General features: G+C 32.7%; 1 protein-coding gene and 1 long non-coding RNA gene across 2 annotated transcripts; both read right to left on the bottom strand.

Annotated features, from left to right (window-relative positions):
* Window positions 1-5,686: 5,686 nt before the first annotated feature.
* Window positions 5,687-8,086, bottom strand: LOC117916811 (expansin-A4). The gene is made up of 3 exons (XM_034832992.1): window positions 7,862-8,086; window positions 7,158-7,476; window positions 5,687-6,445 (listed from the first exon to the last, which is right to left on the bottom strand). The coding sequence occupies exons 1-3, from the start codon at window positions 8,007-8,009 to the stop codon at window positions 6,136-6,138; spliced, it is 777 nt and encodes a 258-aa protein (XP_034688883.1). The 5' UTR covers window positions 8,010-8,086; the 3' UTR covers window positions 5,687-6,135.
* Window positions 8,087-24,554: 16,468 nt separating this feature from the next.
* LOC117916696 lies at window positions 24,555-26,795 on the bottom strand. The gene is made up of 2 exons (XR_004651589.1): window positions 25,902-26,795; window positions 24,555-24,718 (listed from the first exon to the last, which is right to left on the bottom strand). It is a non-coding gene; the product is annotated as an uncharacterized LOC117916696 (long non-coding RNA).
* Between the last annotated feature and the right edge of the window lie 199 nt (window positions 26,796-26,994).

The raw sequence follows: 26,994 nt of genomic DNA, 5'->3' as shown, positions 1-26,994 counted from the left end.
TAGAAGGCTAATAACAGCTCCAATCTTTAATCTACATATTTTATTTACATGAAAGGTGTTTTATTCTCCCTCTCCTTTCCCAGCTTAATGTCACAAGATGCTTCAAATGACCCTCCCCATGGGCTTATATAGGAGGTGAGAAACTTCTAGAGACCCCTGGAGACATCTACACTTAGCTACAAAGTGGAAGAGCATAGAAGCTTCTAGAGAGGGCTAGAGATGTCCACACATCTCTACACTTGGTTAGGAGAGCATTGGAATAGTGTGGGGTGTTCTACAATCTTCCAAAGTCATCTTGTACATAGGTTTGTACATAGAATTGTGTAGGTTGTTCTATATTATTATTCTTGAGTTGTAAGGAGCTCTTCAAGGTTCCAGAGAGTTCCATTAGTGCCTATAAATAAGTGAGACCCTCATTTGACCAAGGCACCACCCAAGAGTCTAACCAACCAAGCAAGTGAGTTCCCAAAGCACTTGTAAAGGCTTTCTTGAGTAATAAAAGCTTATATTCTTTAAGAGTTGCCTACTATGCCTTTTAAAGCTTTCGAGTCGTGAACATCTTAGCCTAGCGAGCTAAGCATTGGGAGTCAAGCTGACTAAGCAAGATTAAGTGTTTTGACTTGTCCAAGTGTCGCACGAGCTTAGGAAAAGACTAAGTTCGTGACATTAAGTTGTTCTTGAGCTAAAAATCAAGAGCATAGATGTTAATCCTAGGTCCTTGAAAGAATCCAATGCTTTCCCCTATTAATATGATATTGATACCAATTAAGCAATTGTGTTGATTTTAAATTATGGTCATGGGCAATGCATTGAAATCTCCAATATGGGAAACAAATTCATTTCCTATTTAGAGTTTCAACTACTTGAAAGCAATTCAAATATATCAAAGATCTTATAAGTTCTCATTTGAGGCTAAAAGCCCCTCTTGGTTGTAGAAAGGAAGCTAAATTGCATCTTGTTTGTTGGTTCGGATGCAAGCTAACTAGGCGGATTTGAACTCTGATGCAATTTCTTGAAGAAATTGAGGACAAATTGCATAGTAAAGAATACCGTAGGGTTCCTTAGAAATTCTCCTCAAATGGTTAAGTTAAATTCCACGCAAGCATTAAGGAAGAAAGAATAAAAAGTGGCAGGGTGTTTTGGAGAATGCATGGAACCTCCCCTTTCTTTCATTTTGGTATCCCTTATATATATCATCTTAGGAGAGAAGTTTAGGAAGAGTACTTGGGTTGTTCATAGGTGACGTACTCTGGCTAGATGGGCTGAGTCCATGGAGTTGTTACATGGTTGACAACCTCTGTGGAGACAACCATACCAAAGTTAGTGACAATGTTGTCCTATTATGAGAAACAAAAGGATGTTTTGGTGTGGCACACTTACTTGAACATGTAAAACCGTACTATAGTTAGGTCACTTTATGTAAGTGATCAGGCAAAGAAATCTAACTTGGGTTGGTTGGGATCATACTAGATTTATGAAGTTGAGGCACATAGTCAAGATTGATGGGGACTAAGCCTTTTTTTCCTCAATTATACCCCCTTTTCGAAGTAATGCCTAGTCTAGAGAGGTGGTGAGTGCAAAAAGTTATTCGAGCAAATCAAATTTTTGGTTGACACCAAATGAGGAGATGCGGTGCTCTATGGAGGTGTCATTAATTTGGAGCAGGAGACATTGTGTCCATCAATAAGGGGGATGACATTATCATGTTAACGTTCACATTCCCTATGCAATGGTTTACTCCTAGTTCTCTATAAAAGAGCCATTTTTTTCAATAATTCTACCCCTTTTCTACTTCTAAAGCTTTAATGATCAATGTCTTATTCATCTCTAAGGGCATTGGGTTGTTTGTGGACATTGTTACTCTAGCTTCAACAACATGTTGTGAGTTATAATTTGGTTGGTGTCTTCACCTTCCCCTTTCACTTTTTTCTTTTTCTCTCCTTTTTTTCTTGTTTTATGTTTTCCTTTTCAATGGCTAGCCTTTTTTATCCTTGTGACTAGGACAAGCACTTAGACTCACCATATGATTAGTACCATAGTTGAAAAGGTATGTTGATAGTCATAGATTAGATTAGCTCACTAACATGACTGATCATTTTTTATTCTTTGTATAGTAAGCAAATATGAGATACAATGAACCCAAAGTGCTTAAATAGTATGCTTGACTATTATATTTTATATGACGCCTTGGATGGGTAAAAAATGAGGTCCACAAATATATTGATGAGGACCAATTATGGTGAGCCCTACAATTTATGCCTAGCATGTGTGTAAGCCAAATACGAGATTCAATATGGTGTTTGAGTTAACAAGCATATGAAACACTTTAATCGAGTGTTTGATGCAATTGGATTAAGTTCTATACTTTTTCAAAATATGACATACACCATGTTTGAAGAACTCCACCATAGCATGCACTTCATACAACATGTGCTTGGTGACCAAACAAGAAGGTGAATAAAAAGATCCATTTTTACCTTGTTATATGAGTTCTTATGGGTCATTGTGATCACCTCTTATGTCCCATGTGACCACTATTTCATAAGGCAAAATATGCAACTTTAATGTGTTGTCTAAGGTCATGATTGATATGACATAAAGAGACATCCTTGTAGACTAAGACATGAGGGCGGAGGAAAGACTATTTAGTTACACATTCTAGTCTTAAGCTTACTATGATATTCTATATTGTAATTAAGGTGTTGCAATATATATTCATGAGCAAGATTGATTGGAGCATGACTTTGAAATATATTCATGAGTTGCAATGAAAAGAATTTGGAGCATGCTAAGACTTTTTAGGGATGAACTAAACTTGTCTATAAAGGATTTTGCATAGTACTCTTGATTTTCCTTTTATGTTTTTTGTAGTCATATACTTCATTACCGGTATGAATCAAGATGGTAAAAGGGATTGATAAAAAAAAAAATAATTATCATTTTGCACAATCCATACAAGTGGGAGATGGTAGAATTTTTAGGCATAAGTCATCCAAAGTGGGTAAACTCTTATGACATTAAGTCCTTTTTATTTTTTCTCCATTCCTAGTTTTTCTTTAGTTAGTGTTTTGTTCGACTAGAAATGAGGAATGGGAGTTTTGATCTAATTCTACTAGGCCCTTCCCCTTAGTGTTTATAAGAAAGGGCTCATCTTTTCTCTGCATTCTAAACATGGAAAACTTATTTACAAAGCACATAAGTACAAACACATAATTGTTATTTCTCTCTCCCTTTGCATTTTGAGCGAGTCTTTTTAAATTGTGGGTATTTGTGCATACTTAAATAGCATTTACCACCATAAAATCCTTTTTCGCTATATCATGAGGACACCATCAAAGGACTAAGATCGAAGTATGCCTAGATTAAGACCTTCTACTATCTAGCAATATATTTCTTGATATTATTATTATTAATGAAAAAATGTTCTTGAATTATAGTTTTGATTTTTTTAGTATTAATACTTATACATACCACAAATTTTTTTTAATTTTTTTTGTATTATTTTTTTTTTCCAATAGCAACCACGTGAAATCTTACCATCAAAATAACGATTTGTTTAAAATACCATTTACAACAACCAAACAGCATCAATGGTGGAGGTAGGAAATGAATTGAAGAGGAAGGGGGCTAAGATACGAGAATATACTTCAAGGAGGGGCAAAAAAATCAATAAAGCTTAAACCCTTTTCGATTTTCCCTTACAAGGAATTTAAATCCCCTTATTCGAAGTTAGAGGCAGGCTACTCCTTTATATGAAAATGTTCCGCAGAGAGAAAGTACTAAAAAAAAGAAGAAAAGAAAAAACATGTTTAAGTTACTATTTTTTATTTCTTGCAACCTTAGTCACTTTTTTCTTTCCTACATCAAATAATATGTTTTACTATTTAATATTAATGAAATAGACAGGAGAAGGGAAAGGAAAATGTCATAAGTTGGAGACAATAAAATAAAAATATTAATATGATGATAATGTGGAAAAATTACAAAATTATAACTTAGTATTTAGTTTGGGGAACTAAAATTTTTTTAAAAATTCCACCAAATCTTTGGCATAGTTCCTCTGAATTTCCTCCATTTCCAACATTAAATTAGAAGATTTGAAATCAATTTATGATTTAATGTATCCTAACTTAAAAAAAATTAAAATAATAAAAGTTATTAAAAGACCTACAATTGTAGTGGAAGCTTTTTCTCTATATGGAAAGAAGTTTATCTTCAAATTTAATGTTGGAAATGGATTCAAAGACATATCGCATCGTTTATCTTCCATACACATCTTTTATTTGCTTTTTAGCTTTTAGGCTTGCCCATTGGATTCTGATCATTTGAACATGGGTTTGAGTCTGACTCTGACTCTGACTCTGATCCAAATAGGCCTAAACTGATTTGCAGGCCTGATTGGCCTCTGGCAGTGGGCCTCGACCAAATACTTGCCTGGCCTCCAATGAACCAAATTTAGGAGCCAATAGAATCATTGAAATGGCAACCTATACCTTGATGTGAAAGCCAATGCTATGAATGAAAAAGGACAAACCAGCATCAGGAAAAATTTGGGAAAGAGAGAATTAGAGGAGGTATCCAAAGCTCTATTTTGTTTTCCCTTTTAGGGAGGTGGGAATCCAAAGATGTTTTGTCTCAAGGAAATAGGAAAAGTCGAAGGAAAAACTACTTCCCATTTAATATGAAGAAAGAATGAGGCCCACCATGTGCTAGTGTGGTTAAAAATCAAAATCCACTTACTTTGTTACACATTTCTTTAGAGTTTAGACGTGACTTGTTTGTAGTTATTATCTGCTTACAGCTCAGATTTTGCTACCGTGGTCCATTTTCTTCAACTGGAATATGAGATTTCACTTTTTCTTTCCCTGCTCAAAACTTCTTTCTTGTTGTCAACTTTTTGGCATTTTTCAGTGGGTTATTTTATTAAACTTTAAAAATTCAACCTTCATCTATTTTTGAAATCATTTTTATAGAAATATCCTTATTTTTTTCCTCATAAAATAATTTTTTAGTTTAAAACAAGCATATAAATACTTGAAATAATTAAGGGTATATATATAAAAATAAATTACTCTTTAAACAAAAATATGAAAATGATTAAATTCACAAAAATTTGAATTATTTCATCCCATCTAACCAATTTATTCGTTTTCAGTTGAAGAAGTGGTATTCTACTATTCTTATTCGTTTTAAATGGGACTCCTTGGTACCCGTGTCCAATGCGCCACTAATCAAAATGGTCATGAGGGCCCTTTGATATCAATTTTCATATGTAAGCTTATTCGAAAAGTACTTTATAATGATTTTATTTAGGTATGTAAGAAAGAGTTGAAAGCATATGATCAAAGCTTGTCTAAGTTAGACTCTAATTTTGGGTTTCATTTATCATCGTGCTCATAATCTCTGGGACCAAAGTCTTTGTAATCAAAGGTGATCCATGAAAAGTTATAGTCCTCAAAAGTCAAAAGTAGTCCCTTTCCTTGCAGGCAAACTGGTAGGGAAACATGATTCCCTGGCAAATCTTTTTCTGAAATCGACGGGAAATAAAGGCCACTATCATGGAAAACACTTCACAAAAGTGAAGTCCTCAAATATTCAAAGCGATCCTAAAACCATTCCACATTTCCTGGTCCAAGGCCACTTTTTCCACGAGCCCATCTAACCACAACGAGAAAAGGGTTTCAAGTTTCAACAACCAAAGCCAAGAAAAAAATTTCCAATTCAACTGTCAATTACAATAGATTGATTGTTAAAGATTACATTACATCTTACATTATAACATATGAGTACTCAAATATTATAAGCTGCGGGCTACACATTTCTGCAGCCTCTCCAGCCTTTCCCTACTATTCCTTGAACTTTCACCTTTTCCCTTGGACTTCACAAATTCCCATTTCCCACACAGTAGTCAAAAAAGCACTCACTCTTTTCCTTTTTCCTACCAAAACCTCCCCAATTTCCCTCCTTCACAGTCTTCAATACTAAAGTCACCCACCACTCACCATACAGTCAAAAAACAAAAAAAAAAAAAAAGGACAAGAAAGTAAAATCTAATATTTTGGCGCCAAGAAGGGTAAATATGGAAATAGATAAAGGCGGGAAAATTCGAAGTGTTGAGTTGTTGATGACCAATGATCACACCCTGAAGTTTTTGCCGCTGAAGGTTTGACCGAACTGCCAATGCGCTGGTGCGATGTTCCAGGATGTTGATGTGCGCCTGTCACTCCCCGTGACTCTGAACGACAGCGATTGCCCCACCAGCACTGCGTTTGACTGCCAGTTTTGACCCCAGTTCCTGCTCAGGCTCATCCACCCTGTCTTCGACCCTTTCACGCTCGCCCTCACGATATCCCCTGCGCCTGCCACGTTGGTGATCAGAACCAGATTGAAGTACCGGAAGCCGTTGATCGTGAACCTAATCCCTCCTTGCTTACGGCACGGCACCCTGCGTAATTTTTCACATTTAAAATTCATCAGTGGTTGTTTCGTCATTTTCCTCAAACATTCTGTTACGGTGGAACGTGGGCCGTGACTTCAGTGTGGGACCTAGTGGACGTGCTTCTATCAGAGGCCCTTTCACATCGATGAACGGGTCTCATGAGCTTGGGAGACCGTGTGTTGTCTAGGGTTTCAGGTTTGATAATACATGGAAAACAACGCATCGTGGGCTCTGTGCAATGTCCACGTGTCCCTATATTCTGATCAAATCTATTTAACCGTCCAGATCCGACCAAATAAGGGCAACGTGGCACATTTTTAGGTCCATATATGGAACCCACGTCACGTGACATTTAACGTAACCAAAACGATGTCGTTTTGTCGTTTTGCTCTGTGTGTTTGAGTGTATCCCTATATAGCCGTTTTAGGAGGGTGTTTCGGGTAATTCTAGCGTTTAGAGACAATAACGGTAAAAACAAGCCGCCGAAAGTGACCAAAAACCGCCGGAACGGTTCCAATTAACTAAACGACGTAGCAGCAGCGATTCTTAACTATATCCAGAGAGGTATTTGTGTAAATTGATAAACATAATATGGGCATTTCGGTCACTTAAAAGGGGAAAAAACCCAACCGAAGATCTGTCAAAAGCAATAAAGACTGTCACCAGACTCTGACACAATAAAATAAGAACAGAGTGAGAGTGTGAACGGGGAACTCACCGGCGGAAAGCCACGGGGACGATCCCGGCACGATACTCAGCGATCTTGAGGAACATGGGCATGGCGAGATCGAAGTGGGGGCGGGGAGGGTTGCACCAGCCGCCATTGTCGCTGGGAAGAGCATAGTTTGGTGGGCAGAAGTTGGTAGCGGTGATAAGAATGGAGGGGCTGCCGGAGTGGCACCACGTGGGGTCATTGGCGCACTTGAGTTCGAAACAAGCGCCGCAACTGAGTCCATTGTTGAAGAGTGCTGTGCTCAGTGCAGCTGTGTTCACGCCGTACCCTTGGCTGTAAAGGTTACCGTATCCACAAGCTCCACCTGTGGGGAGAAGTTAACGTAACGAGTGACAACCAGATCTATAACACTGGAAATGGAAGTAATGCAGTTCGAAATGGGGATTCACCCATGGGATCTCATGGAATCCACATAAAATGAAGACAATGAGATGGGTTTCACGATTAAGCCAAGGATCTTCACGAAGACTCTTCAGGTCACGTAGGAAATTGTAGAGGAGAAACAATTCAATAGAAAAATAAAATAAAATAAAAAAGGAAAAGGGAAAGGGAAAAGGAGAGCAAAATATGAAGCGAGAGACTCTGTTTTTCAACGAAAATGCAGGGTAAACTGTTGAGCGTTGGACTTGAAGCCAGTAATGTACATCACTAATCCAAGTAGAAGCAAAGAGTTGAAAAGAGAGACGTACCCATAGTGCCAGAGGCGTCACTGCCACCGTAGAAGGTGGCGTGAGCACTCTGCCAAGCACCGCCGGAGTAGGCGCCAGGAATTTTAGCTTGAACGAGTGAGAATAACGAGATAAGGGAAGCAAAGCAGACCACAACGCCCACAGCCATTTTCTCTCTCACTACAAACCAAACACCACTCTTTAGAGCGAGAAAGAGAGAGAGAGAGAGAGAGAAGAGGGTGAGGAGCTAAGGAGCTGGGTGGAGTACTTATGGAGAAGCATGGGAAGGTATCAGTGGCATTTTCGGAATTTCAGTACTAGTCTCGTTGAATAGCAAAACACAGCATTTGTCTCCGATTCCAGTTGTAAACCCGTTATACAGAGTTTGCTCAATCCTATTATTTTTCCTCCTACCCCACAAGTTTTAACTCTTAACATGACAACCCAAAATCACTGCAGTGGAGAAAATGAAATCTTCACCTCAATTTTTTAATAGACTAAGTATCACATTAAAATCTTAAAAAACCCATCTTTGAATATCAATTTTTATTCTCCACCTTAAAAGACTGATAACATTAACAAAAATGGAGAATGTTTGAATACACCTCTTTTTTATTATTATTATTACATCTTATTCCAAATATATATTTAACCCTAGGATCATAGGAGTAAAGAGCATTAGCGAAACGGAAGGGGTGGCGTAAGAAGCGGCTGTGATTGGAAGAATGAGATGGACACAATCTAAATCCCACTAGAGGAGGACACGTAACAACCAGAGAGGATCCAACGTCTGACCTGGGTCCCATTTAATCCCGTAATCGTCGGTCCAGCTTTTAACTGTGAGGGGCCAGCGGGTGGCGACCCCACTCACTTCTCGAGCCACACGCGCTTTCTCGCCTTCGTCTTCTTTTTTATCTTTTACCGTCTTGGCTTCATTGGATTGGATGGTGACTCCGTGACTGGTGTTCTTTATTATTATAAAATGGACTTACGGCCCACACCAACCTTAATTATGACTATCTGTTTGATTTACGGGAAACCAAATTTAAAACATTATATGAGGTTGTCAATATAAATAATAGTAAATTTAAAAATATTTTCAGAATATATATACAGTTTCAACGTAAATTTAAAAGGGATAATTATATTTTGGATCTAATTGGATCTAAAAATTAAGTTTCGATCCATATCAGTTTATTATTTAAATCCAAAATTAAAAAAAAATGTGAAAATTAAAAAATTGATAGAAATTTTTTATCTTTTAAAAAATGATATCTATTGAATATAAAAAAATATTAATTTAAATTTATTTCTTTTATAAACGTGAATAAAATTTAATATAATTTAATAATTAAAAAAATAAAAATAAATTATTATTATTTAAAAATTAAACCTCTTAAAATATATATATATTTAAAATGTGTATATAAAAATAAATAAAAATATGTCAAATTTATTTTTCTAAAATGATATATTTTTATAATATATTTTTAAAAAATTAGTTTTCTAAAAATAATAAATTTCAGAATAAATTTAAAAAAATATTTTAAGATCAATTTTTTTAAATATTATGATAAAAAATATTTTAAATAATATATTATCTTTTTATATTTTATATCATTTCCATTCATTTGTACAGTGAAATCTTAATTTTTGGGGCAATAGGATCCAAAAGAGAATTGTCCCAATTTAAAATTGGGTGGGTAACTCTTCCCTCGCTAAGCTTTTTCCTTAGGTAGGTAAAAAATTGGGAACAAGGTGATAGGTGTAGCTGGGTAAAAAGTTGATAAGAAGGTAGATGAGGAGCAAATGATTGGGAGCAAAGAAGCTGTGAAAGAGAAGAGGTGGATAGAGACTCCATGTCACATCAGTAAATCGCCATATTACCACACCACGAGTGTGAGATTCCGATGAGATCCCAGCAGGGGGAGAGGGACTTGGAATTCAAAAAAAATAGGGTACTGTGGGTGGCTGGACGCATTCAAAGTCGTCCACGTATTGGGTGTCATATGATTTGGGTTTGTGGGGGTTAGATGCATGGCTGAAGGCACCATGATTGCCCATGCTCCCAGCGTGCTTCCCTCCTTTCAATCCTGTGACGGGTTTAATCATTTTTTTCCTGTCCCAAAGTCAAATCCCTTTAATAATTAAACCCCACGTGAAATTTTTTAAAAACAATTAGTCGTTTTACCTTTCCCTATGTGGAGAATAGGGAATATGAGGTTGAATTGTGAAGACAAACATAAAATTATCATATATTTTATCAATTAAAGCTAAGACTCTAAATGAATAAATCATCCTTTATTTTATTCGTTTATTTGATACCAAATATGTATAATATTCAATAACTTAAAATATAACGATTTACTTTTTTCACATAATTAAATTACCCACTTATATGCATAATATTTATGTTATAACTTATTAATTTCTACATAAATATCATATGTTTTTTAGTTTACACTTTATTATCTTATTTGATGTAGGATATTACAATTATCTTTATATATGCAATGTATCATTATTTAATTTTTTTTTGCTAATATTTTTTTTAGTTTACACTTTATTATCTTATTTGATGTAGGATATTACAATTATTCTTATATAAATGCAATGTATCAACTATTTACAATGGGATTGTAAGAAAAAAGAAAGAAAGAAAAAAAAAACCTCAAATGGTACTATCTTTTCATCATACCAAAATGAAAGGGATAATCTTATAGTTCTTGATTTATGAAGATGCATTGTTAAGTATTCCATTTTATTTTCCCATTGAGGCCAAACTTAAACTTGTGCTTGGAGGTAGTCCATTCATACACTGAAAATAGATGTATGGATTCTTGAGATAAGAGGAGCTGTGATGGTCCACCCAAACCGCTCAGATATCACAAATGAATAAAAAGTTAGATCTACATTGGATCTCATCTAAATTGCCTCATCTATCCTCTTGAGGAGAAGTTTGGTTTCAAACCCTGATTTAAACATGAGGAGTATGTCATGCTAACGAGCCTTGGATGATTCACATCTTAGGGTTAGGTACTAATGAGCACATTGAACTATTCATGTGTATGAGATTGTAAGATGGCTTCATAATTGAGAATGGACTATAATACAATTTATAATTATTTGTTCTATCTTGTGTAGATATTGTATTAGTGAATCACTGCAACTTTAAAATACATTTATATAATTGAATTTAACTCACTACAAATATAATGTTAAAAATTACATATCACATATAATATAGAAAAAGTTTCTAGTATTATGAGTGATAAATTCCTTTTAATCACATAGAAATATTTTAAAGTCACGAGAACTTATTAGCCCAAAAAAATAAAATAAAAATGAAACCTAACAGCGTTGACAATTAATGAAAAATAAAAAATTTGAACAGTAAGAGTATGAAATTATTCAGAATTAGACAAAAAAAAATGATCTTTTAGTTTATTTTTAAAATTTTATTAAATATATTTAATATATCAATGATTTAAATTAAGTTATAAATTCATATTATTTAGTTATATTAAATCATTAAATTTGATTTATAAACACCCTTAAATAACTAAACAAAGATATGGATTCAAATCCATTTCTAAAAATCTTAACTTTAATATTATATTAAATTATCAAATATCCTAAAAAAAAAAAAAGGCTTTTAAGATTTAGAAATAAGTGATAGTTTAAGACAAAGTTCATAGAGTATGCCTAAACATGCCAAATTATAAATATACTATTAATGCACTATGCCCACTTAGGGAAAAAAAAAAAAAAAAAAAACCAATTTGTTGAATCTAAATCTTGTTAGTTTGTGAATACATTTTAATACACGATTGAGAAACTTGTCATAAAGGTATTTGTTGAATATAAAATGTTAGGCAGTGAATCATCTTTTTGTTTGTATCACGTCTTACTTGATATTGTCTTCTGGTCTAATGAAAAAAGATTTGGTGCTTTGATATTTTTATATCTGTTAAGATAAGATACGAGTCTGCTCATCTGACCTCCACATATGATTTAAAGGTGAGGGGTGTGGCCATGTAATCTACCTGTACCTTTGGAATGCTTCTATTTGGAGACTAATAGGCATAAAGCATTTTCCAGTTTTTATATGCCCCCGATCCATTTTCCTCTTGTTTTTTTCTTCTCGGTTTTGTTCTTCTATTAATTTATGAAGGTTGTTGCTTTCATGGCTTAACCATTATGCATTTGCACTGTTATGCCTTGGAATCTTTACTCTAGGAAGCAGGTTCTCTAGTATAAGTGGGTGACCTACTTTTTACCGATCTTGATAATAAAACAAGAATCATTCAACAAAATTGAATTTTTTTAAACTAATCTTCTGATAATTTAATGACGCATTCAGTAATTTTTTTGCAAAATAAATATTTTTTTATTTTTTTATTTTTTATCAAATGAATAAGTGGGTAAAAAAGTTGGATATTCCTAAGTCAGAAGTCATAAGTCAAAAGTCAAAAGTCTTGTTTTTATGTTTGGTGAAAGTTCTACATGATGATTTTATCAAAGCTATCTTTGATTCTAAAAAGAAGAATAAATAAATGAAAATAAAAAACCCATGAGATCAAATAAAACATAATAAAGGAAGAAACAACAATGTTACTCATAAAGCTTATTTTGGCTCATACACTAATTAATTAAAATGAAATAAAACGTTGATAACATTTGGATTATCTTTTTCAAATTAAAAGTTTTAAGGTGGGTTTGGTAACCGTTTTTTAAAATAATTAAAATTTTTTTATATTTTTAAAATAAAAATCTATTTAAAAACCTAATATATTTTTAACATGTTTTTAATATTTTTAAATATATTTTAAAAATAATTTTTATGTCTATGATTTTTATTTTTAATCATTCCATATATTTATATAATTATATTTCAAATCAATTATTAGAAAATAAGTGAAAACAAGATACAACAATTTTAAAATATTTTTTGAAAGCATTATATATATATTTTTTAGAACAAAAAAAACTATTTTCAAATATATTATTCTGATTTTTTATTTTGAAAAATAAAAAATTGTTTTTGAAAATGGGTTACCAAACGTACCCTAACTTTTTTTTATATTTACATTTTACTATGAATATTTTGATAATTATACACGTGGAATTGATTAAACGCTACTACTTTTTAGGTTAAAACTTAAAACTAAAAATTTTATATTATATTGCATCAAGAAAGAAACCCATACCCCTCGAGGCCAAATTTACATGCGCATGTATGATACAAGTCAAAAATATTATTAAACTTTAACTCCGGTACGTCTCATACGCAAGGCAAATGCAGGTGGATTTTTCTACGAGCCTGTCAAGTTGCAGCAGACGTCAATTATGGTCTAAATAAAATAAAATAAAATAAAATATTCCACTTTACTGTAAAAAGTAATGAAAGACTGAAGACAAGGCAGACCAATCCGTCAAAAGTAACTAAACGGAGTCGTATAATATTAATAGCCTGTAACGTGAAACATACCACTGCAGGCTCCTTCTTCAAAGTTGACCCACGCACAAAGATATAAAGAACATGCATATTGGTATACCGTACCCAAAAACCCCCGTTTCCCATTGTTGCCGTACCAAAACACCAGCTTAAATCCACGAAAAGAATAGTATTAAGAAATGGGTCAGTTTTGGTTGGCTTAGATTTGAAGAAAGATGTGGGCTCAATCGTCATCAAAGGCTTCAAAGATGCAATTACATACGCCACGGTTTTTTTGGTGGATGGGTTCCTTTTAAAAAATAAAAAATAAATAAAAAATAGAACCCTCTTTTTTCTGACTTTGGATTTTTTAAATCGAAGTGGTTGGCAGATGACTTTTAATTTTTGATGATTTTTCTTGGTGCCTATGGCCACAATGACCCGATTGCACACATGGATGTGGGAGGAAAGTGGTGGTTTGGACATTTGGTGGCCACAAATTGGGGCTTGATTGTCGGAAAAGGGTACAATTTTCGTCGGTGAGGCATAGCTTTGGGGGTAGATGTGGAGGTGGCTTTGTGTAAAATTCTGGTGCATTGACCTTTTTGCCAACAACCATACATTCAATATTCACAGACCATTTCATCATATTCCCAAGCACAGGTACAAAGAATAAGAATGAATACTTTGAAGTAGAAGAAATAATTAAAGAATGCATACCTGATAAGAATTCAATGGATTAGAACAAGGTGGACGGTGTATTAGTGCCTTCCCCTTTCATTGTAAGGCATGGTTTTTCGTTACCTAATCATTGATTGAATCATAGTCATAACAAGACGTGGGTTTTTCTTACCTAATGATAATTGAATTTTAATCATAAGGTCATGCTACAGAATAAATACATACCAAAATTCATGGAAGGTTGCGTAAGGGACACCTCTAAGACTGGAGGCTGGAGCTGACCCACTTGATGAGAACCAAGAAAGTAGGAAAAAATGTACCTCTCAACTTACATGGGCCCTTGTCCATTGCCTTAACGTATATGGTTGGGAATATAGACCCAATTCAAGGATGTTTCTTAACAAGGGGATAATACACACATTACACATGATCTGTGAATCATACTCAGTTAGAACATGGCCAAACAGTAGTTTGAAAAAATGATCTAAAAAGGGGGTATCCTCACATCACATGTGGTGTTGTCTCGTATGATAAGAGGAGAAAAGCTGGTATATGATCCTGGGAACAAGAATGCATGTGGGTGAGAAAGAAAGATAACACACCCATAAGCATGTGAGAAGAGGGACAAGCGAATGTGCCCCCACAAAATGTACAAAAATATTTTGTTTTCTCTCCACCCACTCTATCCTTATCTCTCATCCTTCCTCCTCATGTGATCTCAAATATAAAAATACACCTCCAGTGCGTCATCTTCTTTGTCAAAATCTGAGGGCTCTGGCCCATGGCTTTGCCCCTTGGATGTGACCCCTCATTTAATGGGTATGCTTTGATCATCTTTGTCCATCCATTATAACATATAGAATAGGAAAAATAAAATAAAAATGGACCGACTTCGTGTAAGTTTTTTTTCTTTTTTCTTTTTTCAGTAGTTGAGAGTCAAATACTTATCTAGAACTTATTTTCGTTTTAATTTTTTTTTTTTGGAGAATTTTCTAAATCTTAAAAACAATTCCTCAAGATTTTTTACTAGGACTTTAAAATGTGGATCCCACGCAACCCAACTTGATATATTTGTAATTTTGAAAATATGGGAGGGGGGTAGATGTGGGCTTTTCATCGAAGGCAAAATGAAAGGTAGGCTTTTAAAAATATTAAAATTACTCTTATTTTTAATAAAAGTAATTTTAAACAAATAATTCCAAATGTATAGCGAGTAGTAAAGAATTGCCATTCACTTCCCCTGCTTCCATGGTTTAAGTGAAAGTTTGTCTATTCCACACACATACACACTCTATTTAAAAAAACTTCTTAAAAGTTAAACACAACGTTTAAATAAAAATTTTCATCTATGACTCCCATATTTCTAAACATGATTTATTGATTTTTAGAGAGAAAAAAAAAACTTCTCAAATAGTGTTATGTATATATTTTTTTATCATATTAATTATATCATAATTTCATTTGTCTGTACTATCAATCAAATGATGTCATCGTATATATTTTTTTGTTTCATTAATTATATCTTAATCTCATTTATTTATACTATTATAACTTGATCTCATTTATTTATATCATCATTTAACGACTTAGATATCATCATATATATTAAATGATATAAATCTTGTATTGTAGGTAGGTAACTTAGCATTTTCCTATATACATATATATAAATAATGAAATATTTGCATTGTCCCTTAATGAAATACACATTGTTTACAGTGGAGCAACCAACCAATATTTAAAGCATATAGAAAGAAGAAAACATATTGGGTGGCACGTAGAAGCAGAGTCAGAAAATTGACCATTCATGAAATAATGGCACATGCAGCAGAAAAAGAGATGGTTGAGAGGAGGATGATGATGATGTTGGGTGAAGCAGGAAGGTGGTAAGCTTTCCCACTTGAGGTGGTATGAATACATATTATTAGCACCCCACAGAGGCCACTTTTGTGGGCGGCTTTTCATGTTTGGTTCTCACTGGTTTTTCTGGAACTGTCTACACTTTGGAATAAATGGACAGGGACGTACCTTCACTAGAAAACCGCAACATGGTGGTGGTGGTGGTGTTCCCAGAATCGGATAATAACTGATGATGAAAGAGGTAAAATCTCCTCCACCAAATCTCACTCGTCCTTCAGATTGCTTCTGCTCTGGGATTATCCACGTACAATCACTAAAGATCACAAGTAAAAAAGACATAATAGAAAGGACGAATAAACGTTTCATTTTATTCCACATTTCTGTTCTAGGGGCTGGCAAACATTTATAATTTTTTAATACCCTGCTTTGAAATAATGAATTGTTTTTTCTGATTTTATTTTTCCCTCTCTAATAGTTATTGAACTATTTTTTATTCCCCAAAATTTTAAGGAAAAATGATAGAAAGAAAAAATTAAAAAAGTATATAAAAAAATAGAAGAATAAGTTTAAAATCAATACTTTTAAATATTTATTGAAACTCATTTCACTTATTTTACTTATTTTATGTAAAAATTAAACAATTTTGACCTTACTTTTCTCTTCTTCTGGTCCTTCATCCGTTCGCTACATGGATAATTTTATTAGTGTTATTTTTATTGAGATTATCCATAGACAAAATTCTTTAGACAAACCATGCAAAATTTTATTCTTGTCATATGGATTGCTAATCGAAGTTTTCAAATGAAAATTTTCATTCTGTTGGGATAAAAAAATAAATGAGAATATAATTTTAAAATAAAAATAAAATTTCTTTCGAGTTAAGAAAAGTATCATGTCATTATTACAACAAATTTGTGTGCAACTATGGCAATTACTTTAAGAAAGTCGTCCTTCTAACATGATCATGACTCATTTTTACTTCTTCTCAATTCTCATTCTTCCTATATTTAAGCCTTTTTTCATATTTAAATTTTCAAATAAAATTTTATTTTTTAAAACAATTGTAAAACTATTCTTCAAAATATTTTCAAACAAGTCCATGACATCTTGATTTATTTTTTTATTGAGATGTTAAACGACTTTAAATGCTTTTTTAAAATGGATAATTGTTTTTGGACCCGGTTGGGCCCAAAAATTAATATTTGACTCATAAAAATTATATAATTGATGGAGATGATATAAAATATAAAAAGACCAATATACCATTCAAAACCATTTTCTATCATAATATTTGAGAAACGCTTTTGTCTTAATTTTTTTAAAATAATTATTCTGAAAATTTATTATTTTTAGAAAACTAATTTTAAAAAAATATATTAAAAAATATATCATTTTAAAAAAATAAATTTGACACATTTTTAGTTATTTTTTATATACGCAATTTTAAAAATATATATTTTCCAAGATGTTTGATTTTTAAATAATAATAATAATTTATTTTTATTTTTATTTGAAAATTTGTGTTTTTTTTTCCAAATCACTAAATTATATTAAATTTTATTGAGATTTGTAAGAGGAATAAAATTTAAATTAATGTTTTTCTATTTTTTTTTCATAGGTCATTTTTGAAAGATAAAAAATTCATATCGTTATTTTCAATTTTTACACTTCCTCTAGGTGTTGGGCTTAAATAGTGAACTTATACGGAGCAAAACTAGCAAAACTTATATGGGCTTAAATAGTGAATTTTTTGGGCTCAGCTAAGTCCAAAACATAATTGCCCCTTTTCAAAAAATGAAATCCCTTCATTTTTTTAAAAAACTAACCCATTTTGAACATTTTTGTCTTTTGTTTCAACAAAAATGTCATTACCCTTCATTCTTAATTCTTCAATCATTCTTTCATCAAGGAATAAAGATTAGCTCCAAGAATTCTTCCATATTTCTTTCTTCCTTAAAATTGTCACGTTCTTCATTCTTTTTGCAGTTTTTTGCTATTTTTTATTTGGGATTTTTGCAATTATTTTTAGTTAGGATTTTTGTATTTATTTTTTGTTAGGGTTTTTTTATGGTTGAGGTTTTTTACAATTATTTTTTGTTGGAGACTTTTGGTTTTGTTTCTTGTTGGGATTTTGACTTGAGGGTTTTATTTATTTATTATTATTATTATTAGAGTTTTTTTTTGCAATTGAGTTTTATTAGGTTTTTAATTTTTGTTTTGTTTTGTTTTTTTTTTTAAGTTGGGTTTGATTGAATTTCGAATTTTTGTTAGAGATTTTTGTTTTTGTGTTTTTATTAATTTTTTATTTTTTATTTTTGTAATTTTGTTTCAAAGACGAGATCAAATAGATCACCATTCTAATCAAGATTTATAGATAAAACATAAAATTAACCTAATTTAAATTCTTATTAATGAAATTTGATCGGATAATATCTACATGATTGGGTGTGAGTCATTACAAATGGTATCAGAGTCGATCTCTAACCCTCGATGTGGGGTTTGTTTGGCCTCATAAAGAGTGTATATCGGTTTGACTCCATAATCCCATGAGACACAACGAAGACGTTGTGTCTGCATTGGGTAGTAATATTCCACATTGGATAGGGGAGAAAATTTCTCACCTTGTATATGTATAAGTTTTTTTTAACCATATAGACGCGTTTTAAAGCTGTAAGAACCCTATTTAGATATAAAACGAACAATATCTACACAGTTGGATATGAGTCATTATAAATGGTATTTGTAGATAATAGAGAGACTTAACTTCAATGAAATTCTTTATAAATGTATAGGTCTAACCCATTGGAATAATTGATTATCTTCTTCTTCACCCACCTCGGTTGAAATATCAAGAAGATTAAGGTAATATTTCTCAGCAACTCTATCATTTTCTGCTCCATATCGCATAACTTTAGCTTCATATTATAATAACAAAAAACTAATTACTGTAATCGAGGCTAAGCCAAATGATTTTGTTGCTTTGTGTAGATTAGAACAAACATGCTCCAATTTCTCTCACAAGTAGATGATGACGCAATTTGTGAGAGAACTTTAATGGCCAACTTCTTCAATGTAGGTGTTTGTTCCATACATGAACCACTATTTAGCTGCAAGGAAATTCATAATTATATAAATACTTATGTGATGAATTTACAATAATGATAATCAATTTTTTTCTATTAAAAAATAGTACTCACCAGGCACTATGGTTGACCTTAATGCAATCGTCAGTCGATCACCGAATCCTCTATTTGCATCTTGAAAAGCACAAACTATGTATTCAATATTTATTTGTTAATATCATATTTGTTAGTAAACGTTCAAATAAAATGACGAATGAAATTATTCTTTTATTAAATTGAGTAAAATAAGAGTTTCTTGTTTACTTCATTTCCAAATTAACCAATCGATTCAGCATTTGGGTTTAATTTAGCAAATACGTCATGGACTACTTCAATTAAAATATGGATCACTACCAACTCTAAGCCTATATTGAAACCTTGGATTCAAGAAGTATGCTACAATAAAATGATATAGATTTAATATTCTGTAAGAGAAAATGAAATAAAATCAAAGTAACAATTGATGAAAATTAAGTATCTACTATATGAAGTGGCTGTCTCAGTGTTTTCTCCCAACGATCTTTGATTATTTTGAATATCCAATCGCCAACTTGTTAACGAATGAGATTCTTTTTCATCATTTGTATAAGCACATACACAAACGACATTATAAGAACAACTTCTGAATCCATAATTCGAAGCACCACATATAGTGGCTCAAAGTATGAAACAAATGTGTCACTCTACCCCAATACTGATGGTCAAACATTAGTTTCTCCATATCTCATCCAATGTTTGTTCAACTAAACTTGTGTAGTGCCTATTCATCACTTATAAGAAAATTCTTCAAATCAACCTTTTTTTTTTAAGAAGACTTTCAAAAGCGAAATAATTTGTAGCAAACCTTGTAGCTCTCGATCAACAATGTCTCCACCATAGTACTTTCTCATTTCTGCAAGTAACCAACCATGATTGTAAATGAAGTTGGTCATTTTTCGAGCACTACATATCATATCTGCAACGTCAAGTCTTTTCCCGATGTCTTCAAACATTAAGTCGATGCAGTATGCCGCACATAAGGTCCACAATAAGTTAAACTTTTTCATCAACAACTTTCCTGTTTCACGAACGCTGACCCATTATCTATGACAATTTGGATCACATTATCTACCCCAACTTCTTTGATTACATTTTCCAATAGCTTGTATATGTATTTGTGGTCTTTGATAATGTTCGATACATCAACTGACTTAAGGAACATCGTACTCCCTTTTGAATAGACCATGAAATTAATTATACTTAATTTTGTGGGCCTTGTCAATCCATCTAACATTATGGTGCACGCATATGTCTTCCATTTTTCTCTTTGTTGGTTCATATAAGTTTCCATATCTTTGTACTCCATTTCCATGCACTTATTCTTTATTTCATATGAAGATGGAGGCTTGATTCCCATTCTTACAAATCATATGTAAAAAATATTTGAAACATGACACAAAAGACTACAGCTACTCAAGGTATGAAACAATATAAGATTTGAGAACTTAAAAATTACTTGTTGTTGTGCACCGATAATCATATTCTTGAAGTGGTGAAAGTTTACTTTATTAGGTGCGATGCTATTATAAATGAAGAATTTGCTTATTAAGCGTCCCATCGTTTCTTTAATATATTTTTAATATTTTTTTTTTGTCTTGCTCCATAAGACTTGTTGAGGAAGGGTGGCAATAGTCGGTAATGGGTGTGAATGTCACATACTTTGAGATTTTTGCATTGTTGGTGCACCACTAAGGCGTGACAACTTCCCCGTTTTACGCTTGCTTCCCACAACAGTTTCATATTGTTGCAGCTCCCATTTTGTTGCCTTCGATGCATGAACCGCTTCTCAATAAGCATCTCGCTCATTCGGGTGCATATCTACTAGATACATGTACACTTCGTCATCTTCATCATCACCCTTGTCCATGACATGTTTATGCCTAGCCCCTATAGTGCCACATAATTGGATCTAGATCTCTTCAATATGTGCAATTTTCTTTGCTTTTGCTTTACTTTTTTCATTTAACATCTCTTGTATCTCTTTTTCACTTCGAGTGGCATTTTAGGACACTTTTTGGTGTTGTTATTCGAGTCTCTATGCGCTAAATGAAACTTGAATTGATTGATGTCTCTACTCTTCATCAACAGTCCACAAAAATTACAAATTATCCCATTTAGGTTCCCTCTACTGGCGAACAATACTTCCAAGCTACATCTCGGCTAAACATGCTACTCTCACCACCTCCACCTCCATCTCCACTTCCACCTCTACCTCCACTTCTTTTTCCACTTGCACTAGCCATTGCAAATCTATTAAAAAAGTAATTACAAATAATTTAAATTAAACAAGTAATTAAAAATGAACTTATTGCAAATGTATTAATTAATTACGATTGAAAAGAAAAAAAAATTGAAGAAATTGGGAAGCTACTAATATTGTTAATTAAGTTAATACAAGAGTTAAAAAATGTACTAATTAATTTCAATGTACTAATTTATTATGATTGAAATAGTACTAATTAATTACGATTGAAAAGAAAAATAATTGGAGATGTTAGCCCAAAGGTTCTCATAATCGAGTTTTGATGATAACAAATCATAGTTGAATGACTAATTGGTTTAAATGTTAAGAATCTTAGGCATAAACTCACAAATTCATCAAATGACCAAATGGATACAAGATTGAGATGTTTTGAAGACTTGTGATCATAGGAAACTAATGTAAGATGAATGCATGAGTGCACTTAGAGTTTTCATATTGTTTCATGCAATTTAGAAAACTCGGTTTATTCTTTAAAACTTCGATTTCATTAAAACCCAAGTTTTAACAAATGTACCTTAGGCAAAATGTTTTCAAATTGGCATAATAATTCATCTAAAAACCTTGCCTAAGTGTTAGAAAAGAAAGGAATTTAAAAAGATAGGTTTTCGGGGCCAAAATGCTCAACCGGTCGAGGTTATGGCCAACCGGCTCAACCAGTTAGGGAACTGGTCGATCGGTTACCCTTGTCCGGTTGATGACTGGTCGAGGGTTGCACAAAATTCCCTCTCTTTCCCAATAGCCTTCTCTTCTCGGTTGAGGTAATTCTCTTCTTGGTTGAGGTCCGATCGAGGTAACAGTAACCTATCAAGCATTAAATGCTCCAACGGCTAGTGAACTGGTCGACCTCTAGCTCAACTAGTTGAGGTTACCTTTTGTTGTTTTTGGATCCCAAGCTTAGAAACCTACAAATTGAGAGCTCCACTTCATTTATTGACAATAGAACACTTGCAATCAATTGTCTATCTACTTGTTCTTGACCAAAAAGCTATCATTTCTTTCTTAGTGAATTAAATCATCACTTGCATATCATTTAGTGCACTCTTGTGTGTCATCCTAACTTTGTCTTGTATTTGAGCTATCCTTAAGCTAGGTTGAGTGATTCTTTCTTGTAAAATCTAAGTGTTAAAGTCTTTAAGAGGTTTGAATCTTGAAGAGATTGTGTAAGAGCTCATTGGAGCCGGAATCCAAGTATAAGAAGATTGGAAGCTTGGTTGAAGCTTTAAGTTAGTGGAACCTTCACTCAGTTAGGAGATTGAGGAGAGTGAACGTAAGTAAGGAAATGTCGAACCACTACAAAACTCAAGTTTAAATTCTCTAACTCTATCTCTTTATTTGTTTATATTGTGTTTGAATTTGTTGTGATTGAAAAGATTTTAGAAAACCCAATTCACTCCCCATTTTGGGTGTTTTTCTTAATTAAACATAACCTTTATTTTCTCAGGAGAAATTGGGAAGCTACTAATATTGTTAATTAAGTTAATAAATTAACTAAGCTAAATTAATTTTGTGAAATCTACTAATTCATTCAACAGTTAAAAAAGGTACTAATTAATTCAAATGTACTAATTAATTATGATTGAAAAGAAAAAAAAATTGAAGAAATTGGGAAGCTACTAATATTGTTAATTAAGTGAATAAATTAACTAAGCTAAATTAATTATATGAAAATCTACTAATCCATTCAAGAGTTAGAAAATGTACTGATTAATTCACATGTACTAATTAATTATGATTGAAAAGAAAAAAAATTGAAGAAATTAGGAAGCTACTAATATTATTAATTAAGTTAATAAATTAACTAAGCTAAATTAATTCTATGAAAATTCATTCAAGAATTAAAATATGTACTAATTAATTCAAATATACTAATTAATTACAAATGAAAAGAAAAAAAATCGATGTACTAATTAATGACAATTGAAAAGAAAAAAAATAAAATTAAAGAATTAAATAATATACTAATTAATTACACTTCAATACAAAAATAATTAAAATTTAAAACAAACATACCTTAAAAAAAATGAATAACCTTGGGAGCAATGAAAGATCAAAGATGAAATGTGGATGAAATTGGTGAAAAATGACCTATTTATAGAAAAAAGTTAGGCTAAAATAGCTGTTGGAATCTCATTTTATCGTTGGAAAACAAAATTGGCTATTAGATTGAAATCTAGGTGAAATCTGACCGTTGGATCATCATATAGTCATTGGAGTTCAATTACAATCGTTCGATCACATCCAGATTCAATTTGGACCATTAGATGCACAATATATTAACCGTTGGAGCTCGGACTAGATCTAGATTATCAAATCAATGCGGGGAAGCTTGAAGCCGTCAAATCAAAGTACCATGGAAGCAAGGAGAAGGCGCCGATTTTTTCAAAGAATTGGTGAAACATCACCGAAATTCTACAATGGCCGACGATTAATTCAAAATTTCATCGATATATCACCTAAAGCTGATTTTTCTATGATTTTGGCCAAAATTTGTTGATTTTTCTCCTATCGATATTTTGCATCCTTATTTCGTATCACCGGTCGCTGAAACACGATATTTCAAGGAAATTTCAATGAAAAAAACGAAGTTTTCAACCATGATTAGAAGCATTGGGTACTAATGCAAATTTTAGGACCCACTATAAATAAATGTAAGATCATATCACTCTTAAGTGGACAGTAATTAATCTTTCAAGGGATTTTTTTCCTCGTAATCATGGAAAAATGTAAATCAGATTTTAAAACCTAAAAGAAAAATAAAATAAAAGATACAAAAATAACAAAAAAAAAAAAACTATTTGAAATTGACAGAAGCCATGCTAATAAGAATAAAAAAAAAAAAAAAGATTCTTCTTATGATAGAATTCATCTAGTATTTACGGTAGGACTAAACAAAGAATTCATATTGGTAATAACTTTTTAGCATCCAAATTTTTTACTATCGACTTTTTATAGTAACTTCCCTAATACCGTTATATAGTGTCCAAATTTTGAAACATTGGAATAGACAATTCATTTTGTTTCTCATTCACTACTTTGTTTAGATATTATATTAGACATGAAAATTGCAATAAAAATTTCATTCTCATGAAAACTAAAACTCACCCCTGTCAGAATTTTAATATCTCTTTTACATAGTGTTATGATTCACCTTCCTTCTCATTCTTTGGATATGCACAAAAAGAGTCCAAAATGCTACTTAAGGTAACTAAGAGTTCTATTCGAGGAATCCTTATATTGGGGGAACCCTCGTATCATCTTAAAGATGAAAGATGTTTCCTATCATGGAAAATTTAAATACACGACAAATAGACATTAAGGAAAAACAATGTCAAGAGACAATTTCTCTCCTTTATTTGACAACATTTCTAGTAACAAATCACTTGTCTCTGATTGGTAGTACACAGTTTAAACAGAACTAGACAAAATGAAATTCTAGCAGAAGACAGTTTGAAAGAGAACAAGAGGAACACAGACACCTAAAACAGAAAGCAAATTAGAATCAGAACCAAATGATAACAACTTCAAAAGAAGAACATTAATCAATAAGTGTAGCAACTAAATGTGGCAGGCATGCCATCATCAAAACACTTGCCCGGTCTTTATCAAACCGTTAGTTGGATGTAGGGACCATTTTTCTAAACCCTGCATTCCCACATTGATGGATTTCAGCTTTACGCAATCCCTAAGAATAAGCTTCTCAAGCAACCAAAGAAAAAAAATGGCATCATATCTTCAACACCCTTTAATCCTTTTGTTCCCATATACCACCGCCTTCACTCGATCAGTCCTCAGGTGGATACGCTTTTTCCTTTTCTTTTTATAAAGGCCAAAGCAATCAAGGTCTCTTCTTTACAATATTCCTACACTCAATTCTCTAGTTGAAGACAAACTACCGTAACAACCAACTTAACTACCTCTATTTTTTCACACAAAAGGAGGTCAGAATCTTAGCCCCAAAAGCAAAATAAAAAGGGAAAGTTGTATGAGTGGGAGAGTGATATTTTAGAATTTAATCAATAGGAATTATAGAAATCCCCCACCCACCACATGCATGTAATCTTAACCCATCATCTATCATACCCCGCATTCAAGAGGAAATCTTTACCAATTATGAACAAAATTCGTTTCCTCACCAACCTTTCCCTGTGGGTGCCAATATATTATGCATGTACTTATTATACAGGTTGATTTTCCCCTGAATTTACATAATGTCTTAATAGTATTTCAGCAGATGAACAGCACAAAACATCCAAGTAAAATGCATAACTACTCTGCTTATACTAAAGGAAGTGCAACAAAATTCTCATGTATTATACAAGAAATGGGCCTGCCATCTAGCTCACTCTAGAGTATTATTGTGCCTATCATACACAAATCCAAAAAGGGAAGTTGAACAATTCTCAAAGCATAGACAGTACTGACCATTTAGCGAGACTTTTTAAGTGACTGCTTTACAGTGTCACTGTGCCTGCTCTATCCACATGTTTTTTTTTTTTTTTTTTTTGTTATATGCTTTTTACTCAAGAATCAAGGGCAAAATTTACTTACAGCGAATATGATCACACAAATAATAGTGAAACTTGAAGCTTTTACAATAATCACCTCAGATAAAATAGAAACCAAATCAATTTTGGGGACAGGCATTTGTTAGCTGCTTACTTGTTAGAAAGAAGGTGAAAAGTTCAGAGAGGAAACTTGAATCCATATGTGGTACCATCCTGCAACAAATTTACAAACTTAGCTACTGACATCTCTGAGATCAAGACACTTTAGTAACTTTTAGTAAAAGAGTGATTTCATGAACCAAAATCAATTTCAGAGTTAACTATTTCTTACAAAGAAAGAAAAAAAAGATAGAAGAAAGAGATTCACATAACCAAACCAAGACTAGGATGGTACTTCAACTACAACATCCAACCCTATATACTCCTCGCCACAGAATTACTCCTTGAGTGTACAGTCCTAGGGTTAAGCTTTGTTGGGTCATTGAGCAAAACTAAGTTCAAAATCAATCTTTCGCCCGAGCACAATAACCCCTAACCGTTGCTTGGGCTAAACTTTGTTGGATCATTGAGCAAAACTAACTTCAAAATCAATCTTTCGCCCGAGCACAATAACCCCTAGCTGTTGCTTGGGCTAAACTTTGTTGGGTCATTGAGCAAAACTAGGTTCAAAATCAATCTTTCATCCACTGGCCTACTTACCCCTAACTGTTGCTTAACTTGCCCTACACTAAAAAAATGATGGAATATCCTGAGAGGAAATATTAAACACGTTAAAAAACAGGACACATGCTTAATTCGTATCCAGATCTACCAGAAAATCATACTTTAGATTTATTAGGAGAGGGGAGAGAGAGAGAGATGAGAATAATCCAGGCAACACTCTAATAGAAAATTTGGATCATTTACCCTAAATATACTGCCAGTAATACAATACTACAGTGACTTAACTTTCTATCAAATGAACCCAACTAGAAAAATATCAAACTGAAAATACAGGGAAATTTCCAATATATTCAAAAGGACAACCAGATAAAATGGAAAAGAAAATTTCCAAATCAGGATAAAAAAAAGGGATAATGCAAGTAAAGCATATATTCTGGTGTATAAAACTATCATACATGAACTTAGAGCATGAAAACTGATTTCAAAATTTTCATTCAATAAAGATGATATCAAATGAAAATATATGGAAACAAAAGTTTCTTTTGCAAAGACTAGTAAATAGGAAGAAAAAAAAATTGTATCTT

This window comes from Vitis riparia, chromosome 6 (assembly GCF_004353265.1).
Source record: "Vitis riparia cultivar Riparia Gloire de Montpellier isolate 1030 chromosome 6, EGFV_Vit.rip_1.0, whole genome shotgun sequence".
Taxonomy (NCBI): domain Eukaryota; kingdom Viridiplantae; phylum Streptophyta; class Magnoliopsida; order Vitales; family Vitaceae; genus Vitis; species Vitis riparia.
This window is presented reverse-complemented; position numbering and strand designations above follow the sequence as displayed.